This window comes from Pseudophryne corroboree, chromosome 1 (genome assembly GCF_028390025.1).
Source record: "Pseudophryne corroboree isolate aPseCor3 chromosome 1, aPseCor3.hap2, whole genome shotgun sequence".
Classification (NCBI taxonomy): Eukaryota; Metazoa; Chordata; class Amphibia; order Anura; family Myobatrachidae; genus Pseudophryne; species Pseudophryne corroboree.
Window position 1 is genome coordinate 818,115,603 of NC_086444.1, and position 22,125 is coordinate 818,137,727.

General features: G+C 47.1%; 1 protein-coding gene across 1 annotated transcript in view; it reads right to left on the reverse strand.

Annotated features, from left to right (window-relative positions):
- The window catches only part of DCTN6 (dynactin subunit 6), a 48,451-nt gene that overhangs the window by 24,982 nt on the left and 1,344 nt on the right, over positions 1–22,125 (reverse strand). The window contains exons 3-4 of the mRNA XM_063919448.1: positions 12,231–12,336; positions 11,839–11,927 (exon numbers count right to left, since the gene is read on the reverse strand). Of these exons, the coding sequence (XP_063775518.1) occupies positions 11,839–11,927; positions 12,231–12,336 (195 nt within the window). The remainder of the gene's footprint in view (positions 1–11,838; positions 11,928–12,230; positions 12,337–22,125) is intronic.

Consider the following 22,125-nt stretch of genomic DNA (forward strand, 5'->3'; position numbering starts at 1 on the left):
AGGTTGAGAATGGGCCGGGAGGACCCATTCGGTTTCAGGACTAGAAACAGCGGAGAATAGTACCCCCGGCCCCTCTGAGCAAGAGGCACCTGTACTACAACTCCTGTATCCAGGAGGGTCTGTACCACCTAATGCAGAGTGTTTGCCTTTGTCTGGTCCGACGGGACATCTGTCTGGCAAAATCGATGAGGGGGACGGTTTTTGAAGGCTATGGCGTAACCTCGAGTGACGACTTCCCGTACCCAGGCATCTGAAGTGGTCTTCAACCATTCCCGGGTATACCCTAGAAGCCGGCCCCCCACCATGTGATCCCCCAGGGGGAGGCCCGCCCAGTCATGCGGCAGGCTTATCGGTCTTGGAAGTTGGCTGACGGGCTCTTTTGGGCTTCGGCTTACCAGGTTTGGAAGTGCGGGCCTGCTTGTGGTACGCCTGACCTTTTGCTTTACCTGAAGGGTGAAAGGACGTACCTTTAGCCTTCGACACAGAAGGAGCGGTATTTGGTAGACAGGCAGTTTTGGCAGTAGCCAAGTCAGCCACTATCTTATTTAAGTCCTCCCTAAACAGAATATCTCCCTTGAAAGGGGGTACCTCAAGGGTTTTTCTAGAGTCCAGATCCACAGACCAGGATCTCAGCCACAATATCCGGCGAGCCAGGACTGACGTAGTAGAGGCCTTGGCTGCTAGGATACCGCCTCTTTAATATAGCGAGAAGCTGTGACAATATATGACAAGCATTGTCTAGCATGGTCAGAGGAGATTTCAGTATCTAACTCCAAGGCCTACGCTACAATAGCCTCGGCAGCCCATGTAGCTGCAATAGTGGGCCTTTGCGCAGCACCCGTGAGGGTGTAAATCGCTTTCAGACAACCCTCCACAAGCTTATCCGTAGGCTCTTTTAGAGACGTGACGGTAGTGACAGGCAGAGCTGAGGAAACCACCATCCTGGCCACATGTGAGTCCACTGGAGGAGGCGTTTCCCAATTCTTAAGACAGCTCTGGCGCGAGGGGATAGCGAGCCAGCATCTTCTTGTGAGGCACAAACTTCTTACCCGGGTTTTCCCAGGGTTCCTGACGTATATCCACTAGGTGATCAGAGTGAGGTAAAACTTGTTTAACCACCTTCTGACGCTTGAACCTATCTGGTTTCTTAGGAGGGACGGATCACTCGGGATCATCCGTAATCTGTAGAATTAACTTAATAGCCTCCAAAAGATCAGGAACATCCACATGTGAACTACCTTCCCCATCAGCCGTATCCGAGTCAGAACCTGTGGGGTCAGTATACGTGCCGTCTTCATCAGACGAGGTGTCAGTGACAGCAGTGGAGTGTGAGGAGACAAGCGCTCGCCTAGAGAACCTCTTGGACTTAGGCGAGCGATGGTCAGACTTTTTAGTAGTCAGGGACTGGTTCAACTTCTTTAACTGAGCAGATAAATCGTCCGCCCACGGCGGGTTAGCTGCAGGGACCCCATACGGTTGTACCGGCATAGGGGGTCCCATAGGGGGTGTTAGTTTATGAACTAGCGTATGCAGAAGTGTGGAAAAAGCGGCGCACGGTGGGTCAGTATGTGCCTCCGTTGCCACAGTCCCACTGGGGGGCAAGGAGCCCCCAGAACCAGAGCCCACAGCTGCTATATTCTCCTCATATGGGTCTGTGGCTTCAGCAACACGGGCAGAGTGTTCAGCCCCAGAACCGTTACCCTCAGAAGCAGACATGATATAACTTGCAGTATGAGGTAACACAGTACAATTATCAGCAGCACTATATCCCAAACCCAAACCCCTGCGCAGTTTAGTCAGCACCAGCAGAGATAAAGGAGAGATATGGTGACTAAATCACAGAGAAAAATACGTAATACAGTACAGGTTGAGTATCCCATATCCAAATATTCCGAAATACGGAATATTCCGAAATACGGACTTTTTTGAGTTAGAGTGACATAGTGAAACCATTGTTTTTTGATGGCTCAATGTACACAAACTTTGTTTAATACTCAAAGTTATTAAAAATATTGTATTAAATGACCTTCAGGCTGTGTGTATAAGGTGTATATGAAACATAAATTAATTGTGTGAATGTAGACGCACTTTGTTTAATGCACAAAGTTATAAAAAATATTGGCTAAAATTACCTTCAGGCTGTGTGTATAAGGTGTATATGAAACATAAATGCATTCTGTGCTTAGACTTGGGTCCCATCACCATGATATCTCATTATGGTATGCAATTATTCCAAAATACGTAAAAATCCCATATCCAAAATACTTCTGGTCCCAAGCATTTTGGATAAGGGATACTCAACCTGTATATCTTTGTGAAAATCCTATATTAGATAAAACCTGACGCACCAAGCCCCCTCAGGTTATAGAATATAGGGATAGCAGGTTGAGTGAAAGACACGAAATGGACACCACTCAGCTATCAAATGCACACACAGATAGTCACAGTTTGTACAATGCAGAGGTTATTACTGACAATAATACTGCACTGGACTAGCTTACACAGCTATATAACAAATGATATAACAGTACACAGTAAGAACTGGATGTATATCACAGGGTAATTGTACTAGAAAACCCTGACTAAATGCACTCTTTCTTACTAACACTGACTAAAAAAGGCAGGTAGAATACTTAAGTGTCATGTAAAGTCACAGCACTGACAACCAGGTGGCTTTACATAAGAGGATTTGCCCAAGCAGTCCCAGGAACAGTGAGCTGAGGGATAATGGCACCGCAGACACTGACAGGGAGTGAGGAAAAGACAGATATGCAGCTCCAGGGCGGGAACACTTGCTAGAAATGGCGCCCTGGGGCTGGAGGAGGGGATTCAGGTCTAAGCCTTATCCCCTCTGCTGGCAAAACCACCGGGTACTGTGGGCGATATAAGAATTGGTTTAGAGAGAAAACCTGACCTGCACCCATGCCCTGGTGATCTAGTGGGATCGCCTGTATCCACAGTGTCCACCACCAGCGCGCGCGGCCCCCCTCCCACTGACCGCGCCGGGTCCCGCAAGAGGGACCCACTTACCACCTCCCGAAGCGCGGCCACGCGATCCTGGAGAGTCCCAGCCATGTGTGTCTAACGTGAAGAAAACCGGAGCCTCCGCAGTAGGTACCCGGCAACCAGGGCTCGGGAATGTACAGCGCCGCTGGGGAGAGCTGGAGCTGCAGCAGTGAATGTCACAAGACATTTACCACCGCTGCTGCCCTTAAAGTCTTCACTTTTTACCTTATAAAAAGCTTTTCTTAGGGCTGCCTGGAGCAGCCCCTCTGTTCAGTGCCTGCTTACTGCAGCACCAACTTACAAAACTGAGCTCCTGTGCAGGGAGGCGGGGTTATAGAGGAGGCGGCGCTGTGCATTCTGGGAACAGTCAAAGCTTTGAGCCTGTTGGTGCCTCGGATCAAGATCCTACTCTACACCCCCATTGTCCAATCCTTGTGGAGCCCAGTGTACCCCGCAGCAGAAAAAGGATTGCTGCACATCGGTCTCATTCCCAGGAATATTTAGGACATCCCTTATTGCAATGATAAGCGAGTCTACACCCTGTGCAGCAGAGGAATCATTTAACTCAGTATTAGATTCCAGCTCCTCCCCCTCTTCAGCCTCTGGCACCTCCTCCTCGGATTCCGAGAGGCTATCAGGTAACCCCCTATTTTGTGGTAATGGAATTGGTAGAGGGGAAACACGTCTGCTGTCTGCCCTATCTTTTGTCAGAGTAGCCATAGACTGTTGTAACTGCTCCCTTTCCTGTCTGGCAGCAGTCAATTCATTGGACATGTCAGCCATCATAGTTTTAATACAGCTGAGCCAAGCTGGCTCCTGCAAATCACCCCCACCTTGTGAAGGCTGACTGCATTATTCACACATGAGAGAATCTGCAGGGGAGGGGGGAAATCTGGTGTGACAAACAGTGCACACAACTTTTTCACCATGCTGGCAGAGGACATTTACATTCACACACACAGAGACACAGGTACAAGCAAGCCTGCCTAGCCCAGTATGTGTGAAGTGACTCAGAGAGGAGGGACCAGCACACAGCCTGAAACTAACAATTGTACAGTTAGAAGAGAGGCAATTTGTGTAAAGTGCGGGAGGAGCCTAATACAAGGGTCCCACAGCAGGCTCTCCCCCTTAACTACACCCCTGTACCAGTGTCTGACCGTGGAAAATCACTTGGAGGAGCTGACAGTCCTGCAGCAATGCTGAGAGTGCAGGAAATGGCGCCAGGAAGCCGCTGGTTCCGCTCTAAGGTAATCCCCTTGCAATGGCGCTGGAGCTACATGTATATTTATACTGGCAAAAGTCCCCAATGTGTGTAAAATGAGGCACCAACACCTATTTTAACAACCGCTGGCCAGTCTACGCAGGGGGGGCTATGGGATTACCCCAAGGGGAGTCCGTATGCTCGGCCCGCGATCATGCAGCACACAGAACCGGAGCCACCGCAAGCGGGGTCCCGGTTGTCAATCACCACTCTACTGACCTTCAGGCTCTGTACTCTGGGTGTGCGTGAGAGCGCAATGCCTGTGGTACACTGACCCCCAGGACCGCTGTTCTGTCAGCGGGATGCGACTCAGCACCTCCAGAAGGCCGGTGTCGGTCCACCTCCAGTGTCCCTCGGTGCAGGTAAGCTGTTGCCCAGTAGCTTACCTGAAAATAACAAACATTAATAAACTGAAGAAAACCTCTCTGGGGCTCCAGAGTGTGCATCCTCTCCTGAGGGCACATTTTTCTAAACTGAGCTGTGAGGGAGGGCATAGAGGGGAGGAGCGAATACACCCCGTTGAAGAAATTTAAAGTGCACCAACTCCTTTGGACCCCATCTATACCCAATCATACTAAGTGTCCCCAGTATACCTTATGGATGATAGAGAAACCTTGCAACTAATTTAATCAATCCCACAATATTTTAAAACAGATGGCATTCACCAGCCTTCTTTACTTAGGTGCCAAAAAACCCTTGCTGTGCCATATAAATAAAGCATCATAATAATAATAGTGCAGGTAATGACACACTTAATCAGCACATGTATTCAACAACCGAAAGGTCGACGCTTTGGTCCAGTGGTTTCAAAACCTCCACTCTCAACACATTATGAATGTATATCTAAATACAGCTGCAATATATATATATATATATATATATATGTATATAAAAAAATATAAAAAACCCTTCCTCTACATAAAACCCCAGAAGAGCTGAAGGTGTGTACCAGTTAAACCACAGGTGATGGGTCAGGAGGATTCAATTAATCCAGTACAGATTGTAGGGACTGGACGCTGTACTCACTTTCCTTTAAGTTACAGGGGTATTCCATGGGATTGGCAGGCTATTTTCTACAATGGGGTTATATTAAGACAGAGTGATCGAAAAATACACAACTCTTTAAGTAGCGTGCAGGTTCATACATTGTGCTCTACATATTAGAATGGGCACAATTTAAATGTAAGACCTGTTTAACAATAGGAATTTGATACCTACCAGTAATTACTTTTCCCATAGTTCGTAGGGGATACTGGGATGAATTAGTACTATGGGGTGTAGATCGGGTCCATTGGAGACTGGCACTTTAAGAAATGTTCAGTGTGTGCTGGCTCCTCCCATCTATGCCCCTCCACCAGACTCAGTTTAGGAAACTGTGCCGGAGGAGACGGACATACTTTGAGAGAAGGAAAACCGATAACCACAGCGGTGAGGTAATGAACCAACACACAACAGTAACGCAGGATAGCCGCGCTAACCAGAACAAAGGATAGCCACACTAACCAAACCAAGGATAGCAACACTAACAAGAACAGTAATAGGGACAGCAACAGCAGACCAAAACAATAACTTACAACCAGGTAAGCAGGAAACGCAAAGCACTGAAGCGGGCACCCAGTATCCCTACGGACTACGAGAAAAGGAATTACCGGTAGGTATTAAATTTCTATTTTCTCTAACGTCCTAGGGGATACCGGAATGGATTAGTACCACGGGGAAGTCCCAAAGCTCCCAAACTGAAGGTAATCACCGGCCAAGGTATCGAACTTCACGAACGTGTTCGAACCAGACCAAGTAGCCGCTTGGCATAATTGAAAGGCAGAGACGCCCGGGGCAGCCATCCAGGAGGAACCCACTGACCTTGTGGAGTGTGCCTGAATAGAACTCGACAGTGGCAATGCTGCCGAAGAGTAAGCCTGTTGGATAGTTAGACGGATCCAACGAGCAATGGACTGCGCAGAGGCAGGACATCCAATCTTCGTAGCGTCGTAGAGGACAAAGAGTGATTCAGTCTTTCTGTGACGAGCAGTCCTCTTGACGTAAATCCTCAAAGCCCAAACCATGTCCAAGGACTTTGGAGCAACCGATATGTCAGACATTACCGGAACCACCATTGGTTGATTAATGTGAAAAGCAGATACCACTTTAGGAAAAAACTGTGGGCGAGTCCTAAGCTCCGCTCTATCCTTGTGAAATATCAAATAAGGGCTCTTACAGGATAAGGCCCCCAATTCCGACATTCGTCTTGCAGAGGCTAAAGCCAATAACATCACAGTCTTTCAAGTAAGATATTTCAAGTCCACCCTGTGCAAAGGTTCAAACCAGTCCGACTGAAGAAAGGTCAGAACCAGATTAAGATCCCATGGAGCAGTGGGAGGGACAAAGTAGTTGCATGCGAAGACACCCTTCAAGAATGTCTGCACCTCCGGAAGGACAGCAAGTTGCCTCTGGAAGAATATGGAGAGGAACGAAATCTGAACTTTGATGGAGCCCAACCGTAGGTCCATAGCCACGCTTGCTTGCGGGAAGAGCAGAAAATGGCCAAGTTGAAGATCCATAGTAGAATATTTTCTACTCTCACACTACAAAACATATTTCTTCCAGATGCAGTGGTAATGCTTAGACGTCACCACCTTCCGGGCTTGGACCATAGTCGCAATAACCCTGGAGGGAAGCTCTTTCCTGTCTAGAATCAACTTCCAAGCCGTCAAACGAAACTGCAGTAAGTCTGGATAGACGAATGGGCCTTGTTGAAGATCCTTCAGTAGCGGTAGAGGCCAAAGCTCCTCAAGAGACATGGTTAGGAGGTCCGCAAACCAGGCCTGTCGAGGCTAATCCGGGGCAATTAGAATTGCCTGAATGTTTTCCCTTTTGAGTCATTTTAGAACTCTGGGAATGAGCGGGAATGGAGGAAACAGGTATACGAACTGGTAAGTCCATGGGGACATCAGAGAGTCCACTGCTGCCGCCTGCGGATCCCTTATCCTGGAAAAGTAGCGACGCAGCTTCTTGTTGAGACGAGAAGCCATCAGGTCTATCTGCGGACAGCCCCACCGTTGAAACCAGCTGTTGAAATACCTGAGGGTGAAGGCCCCATTCTTCCATTGGAGGTCGTGCCTGTTGAGGAAGTCCGCTTCCCAGTTGTTCACTCCTGGAATGAATATGGCCGAGATGGCCCTTGCATTGGTTTCCGCCCAGAGGAGTATCCTTGACACCTCTCGCATTGCGGCCCTGCTTCTTGGTCCTCCCTGTCGGTTTATGTATGCCACCGCCGTGGCGTTATCAGACTGTACTTGTATGGCCTGATTTCGGAGAAGATAGGAGGCCTGTAGAGGAGCATTGTAAATTGCCCCGAGTTCCAGAACGTTTATCGGGAGCGAGGATTCCTGACTCAACCACATTCCTGGAACTGAGCCCCTTGGGTCACTGCCCCCCAGCCCTGGAGACTGGCATCATTTGTCAGCAGAGTCCAAGACTGGGCACCGAAACTCCGACCCTCTAAAAGATGAGAGACTTGTAGCCACCATAACAAGGAAATCCGTGCTTTCGGTGACAGAGCATGTGCAGGTGAGACCCAGACCACTTGTCCAGCAGATCTAGCTGGAATAGACGGGCATGGAATCTGCCGTACTGGACTGCCTCGTAGGAGGCCACCATCTTTCCCAGTCGGCGGATGCAAAGGTGAACTGAGACCGTGCGGGTTCTGAGCACCGAGCGGACCATAGCCTGTATAGTCAATACCTTGTCCATGGGGATGAAACCTTCTGAGACACCGTGTTCAGTATCATTCCCAGAAACTGAATTCTCTGTGACGGTGAGACTTCTGGAAATTTAGGATCCACCCATTTTCTGTAAGAATGCGAGTAGAGAAGTCGATGCAGTTCAGCATACTCTCCCTGGACACCGCCTTTTTCAGGAGATCGTCCAAGTAGGGGACTATGTTCACTCCCATCATGCGGAGTTGCAGCATCATCTTTGCCATGACTTTTGTGATTACCCTTGGAGCTGTGGAAAGGCTAAAGGGCAAGGCCTGAAACTGGAAGTGGTGGTCCAGTATAGCGAATCTGAGATAAGCCTGATGAGGGGGCCATACCAGGAACTCCCATTCTTCCAGACCTGAGACCACTGCCCTTAGAGATTACATCTTGAACCTGAACACCCGAAGACACGGGTTCAGAGACTTGAGGTTCAAGATCGGCCATACTGAACCATCCGATTTCGGTACCACAAATAGACTTGAATAAAATCCCCTGTTGTGCAACAGAGGAGGTACCGGAACAATAACTTTTGTTTGTAGTAGTTCTTGAATGGCGTCCTACAAGGCAACTCTTGCTACAGGTGAAGCTGGTTAGCCTGACCTGAAGAATCTGTGAGGAGGGAGTGCTTGGAATTCCAACCGGTAACACTGGGATGAGGTCCCTCACCCAAGAGTCCCGGCATGATTCCGCCCACACGCGGGCGAAGTGTTGAAGCCGAGCACCCATTTGAAAGTCCCCCTGCAGCTGGGGCCAATTGTCACGCGGAGGGCTTAGCGGATGAGGATCTGGAGGCCTGGTCCAGAGACCCAGCAGCCGCTGGTTTACGGGTTTACCTCTGTTTCCTCTAGCTGCATTTGAGGCACCCCTGGCTCTGCCTCTAAATATGGCCACACGAAAGGATAGGGACGTCTTACCCGCCGTCGCGTGAGAAATACACTTGTTTAGTTCTTCCCCAAACAAGGCATCCCCTATAAAAGGGAAGATTTTCCACACTCTTCTTGAAATCAGCATCCACTGAGCATTGTCGCAGCCACAGAGCTCTGTGAGCCGAAACTGGCATCGCAGTGGCACGGGCATTGATGAAGCCTATTTCTTTGATCGCCTCACTCGTGAAATTTGTTGATTTGAGTGTAGTCTCAATTTTACGGTCAGCTGGGTCTTTGAGAGACATAGCACCAGGTACAGGTAGTACAATCTTAAGTGACGGGGTTCTCCCATACCTTCCTATCCTCCGGTGGGAAAGGGAAAAAATGTAGCAACCGTTTAAGGGTTTGAAATTTTTTGTCAGGATTGACCCACGCCTCTTTAAAGAATTAGTTTATTTCCTCGTAGACAGGAAAAGTGGCAGAAGATTTTGGTTTTACATTAAAAAAAACAAATCTTCCTCAGGTTCTGTCTCCTTATCCGGTATGTTGAGGACTTCCCTAATATAATAAATTAGGGTCTCCACACCATGAGACAAAGTATTGTCACCCTCCATGTCCACCTCCCCTTCATCCAGATCTGGCATGTCATTATCAGAGTCAGATTGGAGTACATGTGGGAGTGTGCGTTTATGAGAGGCCGGCAGGGGGGACTGAGGAGCCTGCCTGTGGTCAAGAGACTTGATCAAAAAAAAAAATCAACAGATTTCTTAAGGGTCTACCTTTCTTGCCTGGCAGTAGTCAACTCCGTATTAATATTAGTAATCATTCCTTTGAATGATTCCAATCACTCTGGCTCATGTACACTACTACCCTGTGAGGAAAGAGAACACTGAGTACATAGGAGAGATCCCCCCGGTGAAGGGGAAAACTTTGTGTTGCAGGAGGGACACACAGCCTTCTTGCCAGACATTCTAACAAAGCAGAATCACACACAGAATTTGAGAAACAACACAGTGCAGTGAAATAACACAAAACAGTAAAAATGACACAGAGTCCCAGACAGTCCTTAATGGAGAAATACAGAGAGGAATGAGACAGTGCTCCGCGGGGCATAAACCAGAGCCCTAGATAAGGCAGCTGGCGTTTATTGTAGCCTATATGCTCCCCTCTTTCTATAAAGCCCCCTGGTACCAGTTCAAGGTGATTTAGCAGGGTCTGTGGAGGAGCAGCGCTGTGCATGCAGCCTGGATGTCAGCAGCAGCTGGAAATAGCGCCTCTGATCCTGCTCTCCGGGAAGCCCCGCCCCCATAATGGCGTGCGCTGCCTCTTATGAGTTTATACTGGCTTTGTGTCAGAATTTGTGTAAAATGGAGTTAAGCCCCCTTATTACACCAGCGCCAGTGTGGGTGTCCACAGCAGCCCGCCGCGACCTTATGCCGCCCGCCGCGACCTTATGCCGCCATTGTCACCGGGACACCGGTGGTAGTACTCACCGCACCTTCGGCATCTGTTAGGGATGGCGGTATGCTGCCCGCCGCGACCTTATGCCGCCATTGTCACCGGGACACCGGTGGTAGTACTCACCGCACCTTCGGCATCTGTTAGGGATGGCGGTATGCTGCCGGCGTGTGCGCACACCCTAGGGGGTATGTGAAACTGCGCCTCAGGGCCTAACGTCCTGTCAGCGGGGATACGAGACATTAACCCTATAGGAGGTTGGTTCAGCCCCCCTTCCCCAAGTCCCACGACGCAGGCAGACTGGTGCCAGCTAGTGCTGCATGAAAAAAAAAAAACAAAGACATTTCTGAGGAAAACTCTCTGGAGCTCCAGAGAATGCACCCGGCTCCTTGGGCACATTTTTCTAAACAGAGTCTGGTGGAGGGGCATAGAGGGGAGGAGCCAGCACACACACTGAACATTTCTTAAAGTGCCAGGCTCCAATGGACCCGATCTATACCCCATGGTACTAATCCATATCGGTAACCCCTAGGACGTTAGAGAAATAGGATTGTTAAGGACCCATTGGATGAAGTTTACTTGGACATGGTGGATGGGCCCACATTTTTGGCCAAATGTGCCTTGATCTTCACTTATACTCCATGTTAGTTGGTAGAGTTTACTCCGTATTAATTGGTAGAGTTTTTTTAAATTATTTTGACTACCAGTAGTTATAAGCCCCGTACACACTGAGCAGCAACACAGGACTTTATGAACGATAACATTCATTTTTGCAAGATCTATCGTTCATAGGGCGGTATTCAAATGATATATCACGCCCAATCTCCTTTCTAAAGTGATCAATATTATTGCGCATATCGCGCCCATAGTAATCAAGTTTAGCTACTCCAGGAGTACCAAGCTGAAATGATACCACACCCGTCAACAGAAACAGAACGGAAAGAATGGTGGAAAGAATTGAATACAGCCCATATTGTTCAGTGTGCATGGATGAACGATGAATGATGCGCGCACCCGTGGGTCGTTCTCGTTCGTCCATGATCTATCGAACATGCAGCTCAATGTTAACTATATCGTTGAGCTGCATGTTTGGAGAGTGAGGGGGTATGATGTCACTGAACGATATAGTTCAGTGTGTATGTACTGGCGATCTCCCCTAATTAGCAATCATCGATACAGCGCTGATTGCTAACTAGGGGAGGTCGCCCAGTGTGTACCCGGCTTTAGTGCTTAGACTGTGCATCTGCATTTTTCTTTTTCCTGTATGGTACTAGAAGCCTTAGCATGGTAAAACCTCTTTTTTAAATTAGGGTGTGCAGGCTAAATTCCCCCTCTATAACTTGTAGTATCATTATTGTGCTAAAACAGATGTAAAACAACACCCTTTGGATTAACCCATTAAATATAAAAGCTGCAGCATATTGAGCTAGAACAGCCATTAGATTTTTAATGCACTTCTTAAGGCCTGTGTATAATAAAAGAAGGATACAGCTTCCAACTTCAAACACATTGTTGGTACCAATGATCATGGCTTTCGGCTCCATATCTTCTGAATCGGGTGCAATGTTTTCAGGTAAACTGCAAATGACATTAATAAAGTCTATTCTCAGATTGAGTTGTTACCAGCTAGGAACAAAAATATAGCCCTCCAATGAATACATACTAATAAAGGAACAAGGAGCTGGGGTCCAGCTGGTAAAGCAACAAATTTCAAAAATGATCATCACAGATAATGGCAAACCCCATCAAATTACACAAAACACAATTATCTGATTAATCTGGCACAGCATACACCAATACAATACAATGTTATGGGTTACAACACAGACCCCACACACAGTCACTGCTAATTTTTCCCATATCCCATGTATAGTTCATTACCTGTTTCTTATAAATGCCTGCTCCTCTATCAAGTTGCCTTCACCAATAATGATCGGGCCTGCTTCTGCATAAATGCGAACTTTGGGGTGAACTACAGTCCTTGGTCCTGAAAAACAGCAAAACTTTGAAAAAAAACACAGAAAATAACGGATTACAGGTATAGGATCTATTTATCAGATTGCTTGGGCTTTGGAATTTCCAGATGAGTGTTTTTTATTCCATAATCTGGATTTTTTTAACCAAAATATTCTAAAATTACATGAAAATTACCAATGTCTTCTCCCACACAGAGGTGCATATCTACCAAACTGTTTTTGGTGGAAAATCCAGCACAAACTATGGGGGTTGATTCAATTCAACGCAAAATGAATAGCAGCGGGAGGGAGCTCCCAGAGCTATTCAATTCAGAGCGATGGTAAGTCAAAGAATGCCAGTTCTCGCACCTTAAACATAGTGTTTAGTTGCCAGAACCGGCATTCTCCAACTTAAGTGCCAGGCGCGATGCTGTTTGTGACACACTAAGGGCAGGAAACAGCATCGTGCCATGAGTTTTGCAAGAAGAAATCTTCAACTCCGATATAACATTGCGCTGAATTGAATAGTTCTGAGAGTTCCCTCCCAGGGCTATTCAATTTGCATATAATTGAATCGACCCCTATGTATGTCCTGGATGTAAGGAGGTACAGAGGCATATCTATTCTCGATAAGAAAAAAATATCCAAGCAACATGCCCTTATCAACTGTGATATAAATTAATTTATATTAATATTATATTAATTTATAAATTAATTTATATTAACAAATTAACATGATTTTTTGACAGCTGAGATGCGAGGCAGCATCCTATTAGCACCAATGCCGGCACTTTTTGGGGATTTTGTTCGCCTGCTTGAGATAAGAATGCATTTCTTCTGTTATTACTGCTGCAAAAACACAGAGGTATTCAGCTTTTCGCGGATCCCATATGTTATTGCACGAAGGCCCTCATTCCGAGTTGTTCGCTCGTTAGCTGCTTTTAGCAGCATTGCAAACGCTAGGCCGCCGCCCTCTGGGAGTGTATCTTAGCTTAGCAGAATAGCGAACGAAAAAGTAGCAGAATTGCTACTAAATATTTTCTTGCAGTTTCTGAGTAGATCCAGACCTGCTCCTAGATTGCGATCAGCTCGGTCCGTTTAGTTCCTGGTTTGACGTCACAAACACGCCCTGCGTTCGGCCAGCCACACCCCCGTTTCTCCAGACACTCCCATATTTTTCCCTGACACGCCTGCGTTTTTTAGCACACTCCCGGAAAACGCTCAGTTACCACCCAGAAACGCCCCTTTCCTGTCAATCACTCATCGATCAGCAGTGCGACTGAAAAGCGCTGCACAAACAACAGCAAAACTGCTAAGTTTTTAGTAAAATAACTTAGCGCATGCGCTCTGCGTACCATGCGCATTTAGCAACAAATCGCAGCATAGCGAAATCGGCAACGAGCGAACAACTCGGAATGACCACCGAAATCAGGTAATTTTTCTCACAGAACAAACGGGCTATAATTGGTTAGCCCGGTAATGACAATTGGGCAAAAAGCCTATTTTTTCTATGCAAAAAATGGCCGTAATTAATAGGGTACCCCCGTAATCCTGAAACAGAAAAATAATTCCTATTGATTGCATATTTAAAATTTAGAGTGAACGCCTTCTTATCTACCAACACTGTCTAATTGCTGACATGGAACACGTCGATCTGCAGAATGTAAACATGTGAAATGTTGACATTCCACAGGGAGCGGAATGTTAGGGTTAGGATACAGGACAGGTAGGTTAGGATTAGGGTTTACGTTACCCACCACCACTGGATCAGATGACCGCTGGACCTGTTCTAATCATATTGACATTTCATTAGTGTCAACATGGCCAATGTCACAGGCTGTATGTCGACATTATTATATCGACATATTGAATGTAAACATGATTAATGCCGACAAAAGAAACCTAACTCGTATTGAGATGTGTGGGTCTGTGGGACCTTATGTGTATTCGCCTTTCCTTTTGCACAGAAATGTGCATATTTCCGCTTTCAGGCTCTGCCCATCAGTGACTTCATTAGCATTCTTACACTACATAGATGTGTGAGCTGTGGATCATTTACTTATTTATTAACAGTTTCTTATATAGCGCAGCAAATTCTGTTGTGCTTTACAACTGGAAATAACAATGATACAGGTTGAGTATCCCATATCCAAATATTCCGAAATACGGAATATTCCGAAATATGGACTTTTTTGAGTGAGAGTGAGATAGTGAAACCTTTGTTTTTTGATGGCTCAATGTACACAAACTTTGTTTAATACACAAAGTTATTAAAAATATTGTATTAAATGACCTTCAGGCTGTGTGTATAAGGTGTATATGAAACATAAATTAATTGTGTGAATGTAGACACACTTTGTTTTTTTTTTTAAATAAAGTTATTTTTATTTCGAAGGAGAGTAGTTTGCATACAGACATTGCATAACAGGAACACATTAAACACGTAATGACATGTCCTCATCGGGGAACAGCATTCACTTTCGACTTAATTTCAAACTATGTCATTTGCTCATAGGCGCATAGGAATGTACAGTTATATATACCATTATTTTGCATTATCCGTACACTCTAGTATTCATGAAATCACATTATACTTTGTTTTGTTTCCCCCCCCCCCCCCTCAAATATAACTCTTACGGACAATCCGTCCGAGTAAAACCCTTTAAAAGAGAAGAAAACAATCAGAAACCAAACACAGAGAACCCCAGATATAAAAAAACAAAAAAAAACAAAGAGACAAAAAACATTATGGGGAAGAGGACGCATTGGGGGATACTAGCACTCTAAATCCTACCCTGTCCAGATGGGCACAGAGCCACTCTCTCATTCACAACCCATTGGGTGAGAGGGAAGCCTATGGCCCTAGAAGATCATAACTTGGCAAATCCAGGACCTGTTAGTAACCCTATCACCATTAAGTTGTAGGGTCTGGGACGGAGTATATGGATTCCAGCCATGGAGACCAAATTCTTTCAAATTTAGCGGAGGCATTGTGTTTCATATAAATGTATCGTTCCTTAAAAACAGTGTCGTTTATTAGTGCCTTAAGAGCGGGGAGTGTAGGGCCCTTAGGGGCCATCCATAGCCTCGCAATGCTCACCTTCGCCATTGCACATATGTTGCGAGCATATAGGCCCTCTGGACCAGACACAAACTCAGAGCTACCCATTCCCAGGATGCAAAATTGCGGAGTAAGCATGGCCTCGTCCACCCCTGTGTTCCCCAGAATCGATCCGACCCCCGCCCAGAAAGCCCGCAGCACCGGACAATCCCAAATGAGGTGCCAAAAAGTACCTGCAGTCATCCCACACTTAGGGCAGTCACCCACACGACCCGTCCCGAATTTGGCCAGTCTGGCCGGGGTCATATATATTCTATGCAAAAGGAAGTATTATATCTGTTGATACCTGATGGATTTGGTAACCGTGCACGGAGTTTCCAAAGCAAGGGCCCAGTTCTCTTCATCTATGGGGCCCAGATCCTGCTCCCATTTGACACGGAGACGTGTCAAAGGATCTATATGGAGTTTGGCGAGTAGATAACCATAAGCATGGGAAATCATCTTAACTCGACCCAGCATACTTACAAAGGTCTTAATGGGAAATGGTATAATTTTAGGGGGGGAATTGGCGAATTGGGACTGCAAGGCATGTCTGAGCTGAAGGTATCTAAAAAAATAGGAGTTAGGCAAATTAAACTCATCTTTTAGTTGTTGGAAGGATTTGAGCGTATTATCCGTATAAAGGTGATTTATGGAAATCACTGATTTAGGGGCCCAAACTTCCCTCCCCTCGAGCGCATACAGTTCAGGGAGCCATTTAGAATACCAGAGGGGGGTGTCCGGGTCCAATCCATCAAATTTCAAAATAATTTTTAGTGCCTGCCACACCTTCATGGCTTGGTATATAAGAGGAGGGAGGAACCGGGCCAAGCTCCCACTCAGCAACACCTGCAGGGGGGATAAGTCGGGGAAGTAGCATTGGACAAATACCCAGTGTAGAGAAGTGACACCAGTATCCTGCACCCATGCACTAATATGAGACAGCTGAGCGGCATAGTAGTACATCTGAAAGTTTGGCAAGGCCAGACCTCCGTCGCTGCGCAGCCTGGTGAGAGTGTTCAGTTGTATTCTAGGACGTTTGCTAGCCCATATTAAAGAAGACAGGACACTATTCAATTTTCTAAAGAAGGATGGATGAATATATACAGGGGATTGCAGAACCACATATAGAATCTTAGGTAGTATTATCATTTTTACGAGGCTGACCCTGCCAGATACAGTCAATGGAAGCTTACACCAAGTCTTGGATTTACGAGTAATTTGTTGCATGATCGGATCAAGGTTCAAAGGTGTAAAGTCAGAGGGGTCATTGGTTACCTGAATCCCAAGATATTTAAATTTCGCCGTCCAACATAGCGGTAGGGAGATTTTAGGAGCAGGGGGGGGGGGGGGGCAATCACAGGCATAATAGAGGACTTAGACCAGTTAATATGAAGGCCTGAATATACACCGAACTCCTCAATCAATTGCAACACTGTAGGCATAGACCTGGTGTAATCCTGCAGAAACAACAGCATGTCGTCAGCGTAAAGGGCAATCCTATCCTCACGAGGGCCGGTATGAATGCCCACCACGCCTGGGTGGGACCTTATTAGACAGGCCAAGGGTTCGATGGCCAGGGCAAACAAGGTTGGGGACAGAGGACATCCCTGCCTGGTCCCGCGAAACAGGCGGAACGAGGGAGAGATATAGCCATTCACTGAGATCCTGGCAGTCGGGTGCTGATAAAGCAATTTAATCCATTTTATAAAATTAGGCCCGAAACCCATAGCTGTCATGACCTCCCATAGATAGGACCACTCGATACTGTCAAATGCCTTGGCGGCATCCAGTGAGACCACTACCGAGTCAGAGGGGAAGTCATATGGGATTTGTAAAATGGTATATAATCTACGTAGGTTAATAGAAGTTGACATCCCTGGCATAAAGCCGGTCTGGTCGGAGTGGATAATGGAAGTAATTACGGTGTTGAGTCGAACTGCTAAAATCTTTGCCAGGATCTTAGCGTCAGTGGGAATCAATGATATCGGTCTATAGGATTCTGGGGATCTAGGGTCTTTTCCGGGCTTCGGGATCACTATAATAATCGCCTCCGCCATAGAGGGGGGAAGTTGATCATTAACAAAAATATCAGAATACAGGGCGTGAAGCCTAGGACCGAAGAAATCAATGTGGGTCTTGTATACCTCTGAGGGGATGCCGTCATAGCCCGGTGCCTTGCCGCTGGGAGACAAGCCAATAGCCGCCGTTACCTCTTCCAGAGTTAAGGGTGCCTCCAGCATCTCAGAGGCCTCCGGGGGGAGTGTGGGTAGGGGAATATTACTTAAATAAGCGGAGAGGTCTGATGTCGAGTCTACCAGTTGTGAACTGTAGACCTCAGCATAGTAGGAGCGGAATAGCTGCGCAATTTCCGGCGTGGTGTTCACAAGGGCGCCATCGCTACCGGTCATCTGAGCAATTGTAGAACCTGGGCGGTCACTGTGCACCAATCGAGCCAACAGGCCACCTGGCCTATCGCCCTGCATGTAAATATTAGTAGCCTGAAATAGAAGCGAGCGCGAGTTTTTATCAGACAGATGAGCCACCCATGCCGACTGGGCCGCCAGCCAGCGTACCTTCAGCGCAGGGGTGCCATCCACCAAGTATCTGGATTCCAAATCCCTGGCGTCACTCTCAAGGGCTCTCTCTCTCTCCCTGCAGGACATTTTGAGGGCAGAAATACGTCTAATATACGTTCCCCTTAGGAATGCCTTAAATGAATCCCAAACCACTGTTCCGGGGGCCGAGCCTACATTGTCAGTAAAGTATCCCTCCCACTGAGTCACCTGGTCAGAGCAGTCACCTATTTGCAGTAGCCAGGAAGGATGCAGTTTCCAATAAGATTGACCCCTCTGGCTCACCATAGCGAGAGTCAGCACCATAGGGGAGTGATCAGATATACCCCGGGCCTCGTATTGGACGTCAACCACCCTAGGGAGAAGAACGGGGGAGAGTAGGGTCAGATCGATCCTGGAGAACGAACCATGCGCGCCAGAGAAGCATGAAAACTGTCTAGTCGTAGGGTGCCGAGCTCTCCACACATCCACCCACTGCAAATTATTCAGAAAATCAGCAAATTTAGTAGGACTAGAGCGGACCCCAGCAGCCTGCGGAGAGCGCCATCTGTCTAAAGCTAAATTCATGACATTGTTAAAGTCACCCAAGCAGATTACCGGGGTGTCCGGAGAGGAGGCTATGAATGAAGCGGCTTGCTGTAGTACATCGTACGAGAATGGGGGGGGGGATATAAACCGCCAGTATGTAGTAGGGTTGGGAACTTAGTCTACATTCAAGGAACACAAATCGACCGTATTTGTCAGTCTTGACCGATACCAGCTCAAATTGGACCGATTTCTTTATCAGGATTGACACACCCCTGGAGGAAGAGGAGTGAGAAGCGTGATAGGCCCAGCCCACCCAGGGTCTTCTAAGTGACAGTAACCTATTCCCCTCCAAGTGAGTCTCGCAGAGACATGCAACATCCGGGCCATATTTCCGAAGTGTAGTTAATACTAAGGAACGCTTTATCTTATTATTTAAACCTCGAACATTCCATGTCAGAAATTTCAAATTAGCCATAGATCTGGTAATATTCTATGTAGTAACCTAAAGATACAGTCCAGCGAATATTCCTGGAAATTGTTAGTGAGGGTAATAACAGTGCTATACTACTCAATCCCTGATTCTTAATCGACAGTATCCAATGCATCAGACATACTTCCCACATCAAAATGAATGTACTCCAAAACAAATTTAAGCATGAGAAAAATAACAAACTATAGAAAGAAAAAAACTTGTGTAAGGCACAGCAACAAGCTGTTCGCTGAACTCTCCCCCCCTCCCCGTATACCACCCCTAACTTCGGCATACTTAAATCCCAAACTATCGTTTCTATCTCTCAAGGGCTAAATACTAAACAAAACCCTTAACCAAAGTCAAGCGATCAAGAGAAAGAAAAGTCCTGAGCCACCAACGCCAAGGGGGGGCTCCCTGGACAATGGGTAGATGCCTCTGGTGGTCCCAACCGATCATTAGACAGTGCAGGGCCTCAATCCGGGGCCATCTGGCGCGCTCCCGGAGCATATCTGTCCAGCCATTGGGCCGCCTCTCTAGAGGAATTGAAGAATTTGGTTTCCCCGTCCGCTACCACCCGGAGTCGGGAGGGGAATAGCATAGAGTAGGAGACGTTCAGGTCTCTGAGGCGCCTCTTGATAGGCATAAACTGGGCTCGATCCTTCTGGACTTCCGCGGCAAAATCAGGAAAAGCAGACACGGTAACCCCGTTTCTGGTAAGGGGGCCTTTTGTGCGTCCCAACCGGAGGACCGAGTCACGGTCCTTATAATGCAGAAATTTGGCGATAAAGGTGCGCGGAGGGGCGCCAGGAGGTAGAGGACGAGATGGTATCCGGTGTGCACGCTCCACCGTAAACTGTGCCGTGAAGGATTCAGCGCCGTACAGTTCCTTAAGCCATGACTCCAGGAAGACCTCAGGCTGGGAGCCCTCCTCCTTCTCCGGCAGGCCCACAAATCGCACATTATTTCTACGCAGCCGACCCTCCATGTCTAGTAATTTGGATTGAAGGGATGTTACTTGCTGGGTTACCGTGGAAATAGATTGTTTCATAGGATCGCACATATCCTCCAGATTCGAGACACGGGTTTCTACCTCTCCCACTCTCTCTCGTATGCGCTGGACGTCCTGCCGAAGCAGTGAGAGATCACACTGCACTTTCTCCATCTTATCTGAAAGACGCTGTTCCGATCCAGCTATTGCCTCCAGCACTTGTTGAAGAGATGGAGCTGCGGGTGTGTTAGGGGATTCAGCAGCTGTTGCAGATGGGGAGTAGGAGTGGGACGGAGAGGCCCCCTGCGAAGCGGCCTGCGAGGCCCGTTGGTTTAGTGGGTTAGGTTGTCTGGCAAATTTCTCCAGCTTCGCCGCAGCCGTGCGCTGGCCGTCCCGAACCATGACGGACAATAGGTAGTAACAGACACTCCGGTATAATCTCAGGTCAAAAGCGTAGAAGGAGACTTCAGCAATGAGTGAATTTTAGGGTTGTAATAAGCAGAAACACATCCGCAGCTGGTCTCCAAAGTAGTAGGCAAATGTAAAAAAAAGTACTGGCAGCGTCCCAGAATATAGGTAAGAGCAGGAGCGATGCAGTTATTTAGTATGTAAAATAAGACAGCAACTGAAGTCAAAGTGTAATTTGATCCCAGGAGGTAGAAGTTACTCACCAGTTACATATCAGTCAGCCTTTAAGTGAGAGTGTTCCCTCTATGACTGGAAGCAGCAGTCCAGAGCAGTGGGGCCGGGAATCTCCAAAATTGAGGCCGGGGATCCGGAGGAGATATAGGCCGCAAATCCGGAAGTATGTCTCCTCGGCCGTACAGACCCCGGGGAGAGCGGGGAAATCGCCTGCCGGTGCCCTGCAGCGTAGGGAGGAAAAGCAGGGTATTCAGGCACACCAAAGGGGCCAGGATATTACAGGAGGATGTTTAATCCAGGGAGCTCCCGGGATCTGCTTCCTACTCCTGTGCTGCCGTGGCCACGCCCCGACACACTTTGTTTAACGCACAAAGTTACACAAAATATTTCCTAAAATTACCTTCAGGCTGTGTGTATAAGGTGTATATGTAACATAAATGCATTCTGTGCTTAGATTTAGGTCCCATCACCATGATATCTCATTATGGTATGCAATTATTCCAAAACACGGAAAAATCCAGTATCCAAAATACCTCTGGTCCCAAGCATTTTGGATAAGGGATACTCAACCTGTATAACAAAACTGAGTAATAACAAACAGTCATAGAGGTAGCAAGGCCCTGCTCGCAAGCCTACAATCTATAGGGAAATATGCATTGATACACAGGGATTGGTGCTATCTATTGCATAGTTGTCCTCCAGATTGCAAAAGTTCTTGGTGGGCTGTATGATATGGTCATACAGCAATGATGAACCGGGTCGGGAGAAAGGGAAAGTGAAGAATGAGAAGACATGTGAGGATATGTGTGGACTGTACAGAGTGGATGCAATTTGATAGGAAGGTTTATGAAAGTTATGTGGGCGGTTCTGGAATTTGATACGCTTGCCTGAAAAGGTGAGTTTTCAGGGAACGCTTGAAGGTTTGGAGACTAGAGGAGAGTCTTATTGTGCGTGGTAGGGCATTCCCCAGAGTGGGTGCAGCCTGAATACTGTCCTGCAATCGTGAGTGGGAGCGAGTAATGAGTGACACAGATCTTGTGAAGAGTGAAGAGGTCAGGTTGGGAGATATTATAAGATAAGCGAAGTGATGTACGTTGGTGTAGTTTGGTTAATGGCCTTGTGTGTGAGTAAAAGTATTTTATACTGAATGCGGTGGAGTACAGGTAACCAATGGAGGGACTGACAGAGTGGATCTGCAGATGATGAACGTCTAGCAAGGAAGATTAGCTTTGCAGCTGCATTCAGAATGGACTGTAGTGGAGAGCCTATGTTTGGGAAGACCAGTTAGGAGACTATTGCAATAATCAATGCGGGAGATAATGAGAGCGTGGATTAGAGTTTTAGCAGTGTCTTGTGTAAGATATGGTCGTATTTTGGATATATATTTTAGGTGTATGTAACATGATTTTGAGACAGATTGAATGTGGGGAACACAGGACAGATCAGAGTCAAGGATGACACCTAGGCAGCACTGCCTGTGTATGCTCTGCTCACACAGTACCTTCCTCTCCAACA